Source organism: Gossypium hirsutum, chromosome A11, assembly GCF_007990345.1.
Source record: "Gossypium hirsutum isolate 1008001.06 chromosome A11, Gossypium_hirsutum_v2.1, whole genome shotgun sequence".
Lineage (NCBI taxonomy): Eukaryota > Viridiplantae > Streptophyta > Magnoliopsida > Malvales > Malvaceae > Gossypium > Gossypium hirsutum.
In genome coordinates this window covers 37,685,775-37,694,121 of record NC_053434.1, presented here as the reverse complement: position 1 = coordinate 37,694,121, position 8,347 = coordinate 37,685,775, and the positions used below count along the sequence as shown (strand labels likewise).

The window sequence follows — 8,347 nt, the reverse complement described above, 5'->3', positions numbered from 1 at the left end:
TCAAATAATCAATATGAACCATATCACATGTCCATATACAAAATAAATTAAATATTACCATAAGCCAACACATTTGGCTAAACCAATATGACATATAACAAAAAGTCCAAGTACCTATACATGTCATACTCAAAATGTTGAGACTAACTATACCCAATTTTCCAATTGATAGTGCGATCAAAAACTCCGACGTCCTCTGATCCCTGAGCTAACTTGGCGACACTATAAGAAAAGGGAAAGGAAAGGGGGGTAAGCTTTAAAGCTTAGTAAGCTCACGTGCAAAAAAAATGCAATTTAAACAAGCATTAATCATGCATTCAACATAATGAACATAATCTTACATTTTATTATCGAATCACTTGAATTTAATCTTTATATATATATTCTTACCTCAAGTTCATCATACCCCATGGTATTCTCATGAGATTGATGTACATACCTGTACCCACTTGCACATAATAACTTACTTTCTCGTCTTTGACGTATTCATTAAGATTTCCCGTTAAACTTCTCTTTGGACTACCCGTTGAACACTTGGAATACCATCGGATACATTGAAATGTCACACCTAAGTGCCCCATATGTAGCCAACGCTACCTCATATCTCATATCACATGTTGCTCGCTTTCGAGCTACTCACGGGTCTGCTCAGTCGAGCTATCGGTCAGGATGTAGCTACACGGGCTACTCACACAAGCTGTCAGGTATCTGCAACACATGCCAGACTACCCAGCCACCGGTAGAACATACAAGACTAGTTCCCCGAACCCCATAACATGTGTCACATATATCATGAGCTCAGACCACATAACTTATGAGCCCAGATCACATAGTCCCTAGAGACATGTCACTTGTATCCTAAACTATTCCTAAGGTCTAAACAAGATTTTTGATACCACATTTTCATCGAACTTGCTCGTAATGTCGATTTCAGTATCCATAACACCAATTGCATACTCATGAAATAATCAAAGCATAATTCATAATAAAATTTAAACACTAAACGCATGATACAGCATCACGTTAATTATATATGTTCTTACCATACATGCAATGCTAAAGCATTCAAAGTATGGTTCATATTGCATAATTTGCATATGAGCTTACTCGGTACAAAATGATAAAAATGAGCCTAATCCTCATAAACCTTGTTTTTCCCCTAATCAAGACCCGAATCACATTTTCCTTGATCTATAATGCCAAATTTAGCTTGTTCAATACACACATTATTTGAATTGACCCATAACTCATACTTTAGTAAAATTACCTTTTTACCCTTAAATTTTCACTTATTTACACTTTAGTCCCTAAGCTCGTAAAATAAAATGCATACATTTTCTTAGTTACCCAAGCTTAGCCGATTCTTATTCTAACTTATATCAGCCCACATTTCTCATTAAATCATATTTTTACTACCCATTTCTACATCTTTTACAAATAAGTCCTTTTTAGGTATTTTCACTAAAATTCACTTAGTAAAAGATGTTCATCACACATCAAACTTTTACATTCTTCCATTAAACATCAAAATACAAACATGTCACACATGGGTCAAATTTCATACATAAATCCTACTTCAAAATATGGCCAGAACTGGATAGATCATACTTCAAGGATCTAAAAAATGTAAAGAACATCAAAAACGGGGCTTGAGAGCACTTACAATCAAGCCTGAAAAGTTGAAAACCCTAGCTATGGAGAGCATGAAAATTTTTGGCACACAAGGAGGAAGCTGGACACTAATTTTGACTTGATTTTCTCATTTTATTCTTTTATTAACTAAATACTAAAATGCCCTTTAAGCCGTTCTTTCAATTTTTTTCTATTCATGCCCATTTTTGTTAAAAATTTTAAAACTTAGTTAAATTGCTATTTAAGGACCTATAATAATCCAATGCAATTTCATGCTTGAAGCTTCTAGAACACAAATTTTGTAACTTATTCAATTCAGTCCCTAACTTCAAATTGGACACTTTAGGCATAAATTTTCTTCATGAAAATTTCACACCAACATGCAATCATATCATAGACCATCAAATAACCATAAAATAATTATTTTTGTTTAAGATTTGTGGTCTCGAAACTACTGTTTCTACTAAACCCTAATTTGGGATGTTGTAACTCTCCCCCTTTTAGGGATTTTCGTCCCCGAAAATCTTACCGATAAAAAGGTTTGGGCATTGTTTTCTCATGGCCTCCTCGAGCTCCTATGTAGCCTCTTCAACCCAATGTCTCTGCCATAACACTTTCACTAAGGCAATTCTTTTGTTTCTCAATTGTTTGACTTTTCGTGCCAGAATTTTAATCAGTTCTTCACTATAAGTCATATCCCGCCGAATCTCAACCTCTGTAGGTGAAATCATATGTGAAGGATCAGATCGGTAACGGTGCAACTAGACACATGGAACACATCATGAATCTTTTCCAATTCAGATGCTAGTGCTAACCGATAGGCAACCAGCCCTATTCTCTCGGTGATCTCATATGGTCCTATAAAATGAGGACTCAACTTTCATTTTCTACCAAATCACAAAACCTTTTTCCATGGAGATACTTTCAAAAATACCTTATCACTGACTTGATACTCAATTTCTTTTCTTTTCAAATTTGCGTAAGATTTTTGTCTATCTGAAGCAGGTTTCAAAAAATCTCGAATCACTTTTACCTTCTATTCGGTTTCCTTAACCAAATCGATTCCATTAATCTGATTTTCTCTAAGTTCAGTCCAATATAAGGGTGTTCTGCAGTTACATCCATATAATGCTTCATAAGGTGCCTTTTTCAAACTCGAATGAAAACTGTTGTTGTAGGCAAACTCCACCAACGGTAAGTACTTTTCCTAACTACCTTGTAATTCCAATACACAACATCGGAGCATATCTACCAAAATTTGAATTACTCGCTCAGACTGACCATTAGTTTGCGGATGGAAAGCAGTGCTAAAATTTAGCTTTGTACCTAAAGCTTCTTGTAACTTTTTCCAAAACCGTGAAGTAACCTTGGATCTCTATCTGATACAATCGATATAGGTATTCCATAAAGTCTAACAATTTCACCAATGTAGAATTCAGCTAACTTATCAAGTGAGTTATCAGTACTCACTGGGATAAAATGAGTCGATTTAGTCAGTCTATCGATAATAACCCATATGGCATCTTTCTTTCTCAAAGTTAAAAGCAAACCTATCACAAAATCTATAGTAATTTGGTCCCATTTCCACTCGAGAACCATGATGGGCTGAAGTAAACCTGATGGCACTTGGTGTTCAGCCTTTACTTGTTGACAAACTAAGCATTTCGATACAAACTCTGAGATATTTCTTTTCATACCATTCCACCAATACATTTTCTTCAAGTCATTATACATTTTTCTGCTGCCTGGGTGAACTGACAAACAATCATTGTGTGCCTCATGTAAAATATTCTGAATCAACTCAGGGTCCTTCAAAACGTAAATCCTACCACGAAATCTCAAACAACCATCAGAGTCACTCAGAAAATCCGGTTCACTGCTGGACTCACATTGAACTCTTTTAGCTTGTAACTCTTTATCAACTTTCTGAGTATCACAAATCTATTGAAGAAAATTCGGTCTAGCTTTCAACTCGGCTAGAATCGAACCATCATTTGACAATGGCATCCGTGTATTCATAGCTCTCAAGGAAAATAGCGATTTCCTACTCAAAGCATCGGTGACCACATCGCCTTACCCAAATGGGAATCAATCACAAGCTCATAATCTTTTAACAGTTCTAACCATCTTCGTTGCTGGAGGTTCAAGTCCTTTTGGGTCATCAAGTACTTAATACTTTTGTGCTCGGTATAGGCATGGCATTTCTCACCAAATAAATAATGTCGCCAAATATTCAAAGCAAACACTATAGCGTCCAACTCTAAGCCACGTGTCGGATAATTCTTCTCGTGAGGCTTTAACTGCCTCGAAGCGTAAGCTACGACTTTACCCTCCTGCATAAGTACACATCCCAAACCATTTAAGGAAGCATCACTAAAAATCACAAATTCTTTACCCAACTCGGGTTGTACCAAAATCGGTGCTTTGGTCAATAACATCTTCAATTTCTTAAAGCTTTGCTGACACTTTTCCGACCACTCAAATTTAACATCTGTTTGAAGCAATCTTGTCATGGGAGTGGCAATCATAGAAAATCCTTTCACAAACCATCGATAGTAACCGGCTAAGCCAAGAAGCTTCTAACCTCGAGTACATTCCTTGGCGATTTCCACTCGACGATAGTAGAAATCTTACTAGGATCTACTCAAATACCATCACCTGAAACAATGTGGCCCAAGAATCAAACTCACTTTTACTGAACTTAGCATACAACTGTTTGTCTTTTAAAATCTACAAAATAGTTCTCAAGTGCTCGCTATGCTCTACCTCATCTCTCGAATAAATTAGAATATCATCGATAAACACAACAACAAACTTGTCCAAATATGGCCGAAATATTCTGTTCATTAAATCCATAAACATAGCAGGAGCATTCATTAACCCAAATGATATAATAAGATATTCATAGTGGCCATTACCTCATTTTAAAAATAGTTTTAGGCACATCTGAATCTTTAACTCTCAACTGATAGTAGCCAGACCTCAGGTCTATTTTAGAAAACCATGATGCTTCTTTCAATTTATCAAATAAGTCATCAATCCTTGGAAAGGGATACTTGTTCTTAATTGTTTCCTTATTGAGCTATCGGTAGTTTATACACAATCTCATGGAACTGTCTTTTTTTTCACGAATAATACAAGAGCACCCCACGGTGAAAAGCTCGGTCTCACAAAACCCTTGTCGGTCAATTCTTGCAACTGTGACTTCAGTTTTTTCAACTCAGTCAGGGTTATCCTATGCGGAGCAATCAAAATAGGTGCCGTCCCTGGCATTACATCAATACCAAACTCCACTTCTCTAATTGGAGGTAAACCTGGCAACTCTTTCGGAAATACATCCAAATATTCACATACAACAGGCATTGATTCAATTCTCAATTCAGAATCTTTTGTATTAACACATAAGCCAAATAAGCCTCACACCGTTTTCTCATATATTTCTGAGCAGACATCGAAGAAATCACAATTGACAACCTATCTGACAAATCTGATTCAACCCGGAGAATTTCACCATTTTCACATTTCAATTCAATAACTTTTTGTCTACAATTTACTACAGCATCATGAAGTGTCAACCAATCCATACCCAATATAACATCAAATTCATCAAATGGCAACAACATCAAGTCAGCCATAAAACAATGACCTCTAATCATCAAATGACATTTCTTACATACTTTATCAACTAAATCATACTTGCCTAATGGATTTGACACCTTAATCATAAATTTCGTAGACTCAACAGGCATATTCATGCTCGATACCAATTTCATTCACACATATGAATGAATAGAACCAGGGTCAACAAGGCAATAACAACAGTATTATAAAGAGAAAAAGTACCAGTGATCACATCAGGAGAAGATGCGTCCTCACGCGCACGTATGGCATAGGCTCTAGTAGGAGCTCTAGCTTCCGATCTCACAGCTGTACCCCTTGTTACATTTTTGCTACTAGCCCTATTTCCAGCATTTCTCAAGGGTCTCCCTTTTGTAGTCATACTACTCGAACTTGCACTCTGAAAATTTTCTTTCTCGATCATCTCAGGACAATCTTTGATAAAGTGGCCTTGAGAACCATATCGGAAACAAGATCCATCATTCATCCTACACATACCAAAATGACTTTTACCACATTGTTGGCACTCGGGTTTGGAAGGTCTAGCATTACCCACACTCGCCACAGAAGTAGCCTGAGATTTAAAACCTGAATTTTGCTTCTTACGATTTCTGTACGAATGTCTAGTCGAAACATGAGAATGAGAATACATATCTCTGGATTTCTTAGACCGAGATGAAAATGACTTGCTTGTTGGCCTCTTTCTGATATCTCTAGCCTCAGCCTCAGCTTTTCTCTTTTCCTTGGATAGTTCCTCAGCTTCACAAGCCCGATCAACGAGCACAACAAATTCCTTCAACTCAAGAATACCCAATAACACTCTAATATCCTCTTTAAGTCCATCTTCAAACCTTCTACACATTTTATCTTCAGAAGATACACACTCTCGAGCATATTTACTGTAACACCCCTAACCCGTATCTATTACTGAATTGGGGTTATGAGGCATTACTGTATCAAACACAGTTTAGCACAATCATTCCTCACCTTTCATACACCAAAGAATTAATGAACATTTAAAATTTATCAAATTCAAATATCCACAATTCACTTATTATAAATTCAAATACATGAGTTATAATTCCAATTCAGAAATAATCATACCTTACTGAACATGTATCGCAAATAAGCACATTTCAAAAATTCCAACTAATTCAGTTCGAACATATATCAATACCCAACTGATCATGTTCCATATTTACTAAAATTCGAACCAAACTTGTATATATCAAAGACATTTTCACATATTTAATAATTCCAATATTCAATTCCCTATATCCATCACATTAATGCCATTTTCATAATTAAATCATATTCCATTATATATCATTACACTTCATACTTCGAATATATGCCAATTTGTATCTCATTAATAGTATATCAAACATATCATTTGATAACTTCTACACAAGCTCATAATAAAACAAATTGAATCATATTACATAAATTATTATGCAATCACATATGAAACTTAAATATATTATAACGTGGCCAAACATACTAATGATGCATATATACAAGTGCGCAATTCATCCTAGAAATAAAAGCCATACTTAACACTTGAACATAAATAACACTCTAGTGTGCATCTAATTCATATCTATATTAATATACCTAAACTTCATATTTTATCCTATTAACTAATCTTTATTTTGATATCACCATTATCAATATCATAAGCATATCAAATTGAATTATATATCATATTCAGATTTACAACCACACATGAATGTATACCTATATTGATATTAGCAACAACTTGACATTTTTAACTATCCATTAAAACTAACCCTAAACATACTTAATCATTACCATCATTTACCATTTGAACCCATACCAAAACAATCAACCAAAACAATCATAAAACATATTCATTACTTACCACTTAGCCACTGAACCTGCTAAGTTAATATACCATCATCCATCACTCTAATTATACCACATTTCATATTTCCAAAATGAGCTAACTATTAAAATGACTACCAGAACCAAACTCATTAAACAATTTAATTAAGAACATGTAAAACCAACTTAAGCATAATAAGCAAGCCATTATTCCATGGCTTTAAATACATACTCATTCAAAATAATTAACTCCAAGATTAGCTTATACATGCCACATAACTAAGTCTTAAAACATTATTTACTAAAATGATAACCGGATAGTGTGATGCCATCTCCATCGACTTCCAACCCGAGTAGATCTCCGAAAATCTATAAACATAGGAAAAACACAAAAAATAAGCTTTGAGAGCTTAGTAAGCTATAAGCAAATGAATAACTCAATGACAACAACAATTCAATTACTAAACCAATTTATGCTATCATAATCACGTTTAACTTCAAACTTATAATTTTATGTAATACATATACTTTCGTTTTGCCAAATACCCATACAATTAAGATTAATATATCATCCAAATTCCCAAAGCCACAATATCAATAATTAATCGAATATACATAAACTCATATACATATATTCATGGATCATTTCATAATTATTCTTACTTTATATCATTAAGGGAGTACATAAACATTTATATAAGTTTGCACACAGGGTCACAATATGATATCAATATACTTAACCTTTAGACAAATGTACTGTATCTGTTATCAAGGTAACATTCAATTTCAAAACCATAGTACTATTATATGATCGAATATATACACACCCATAAACATATATTCTTGAATCAAACTTTAATATCTCATACTTATACTTATAAAGTAGCGGAATATACATATGTCTATACCAAAGTATCATACACTATTAAAATCATAATATCAATGCATAAAGCCGAATATTTAAACACTTGTTTACATATACTCATGTATTAAACCTTAATACCACATAATTACACTTAACTTATGGATGAATATACTTCACAATTACTCACAAATTCAAACTAACATCATACATATATTTGTATCACATAACAAATAATCAGCTTACCTTATTTTCAAGGAAACAACAGGCTAACTCGTACCTGATCATTTAGCTCGTTTAATGTATTCGATTACCACATCACCATAAGGTCTTTTAGGCATAAACTTATAATAATTCACTGGCATAAAGCCTGCTAGGCCTAAGCCTGAA

General features: G+C 34.3%; 1 protein-coding gene across 1 annotated transcript; it reads right to left on the bottom strand.

Moving 5' to 3' along the window:
• Window positions 1–5,401: 5,401 nt before the first annotated feature.
• On the bottom strand, window positions 5,402–6,112 carry LOC107959098 (uncharacterized). Its single transcript, XM_016895078.1, has one exon. It carries the CDS (start codon window positions 6,110–6,112, stop codon window positions 5,402–5,404), a length of 711 nt encoding a protein of 236 aa, XP_016750567.1.
• Window positions 6,113–8,347: the final 2,235 nt, after the last annotated feature.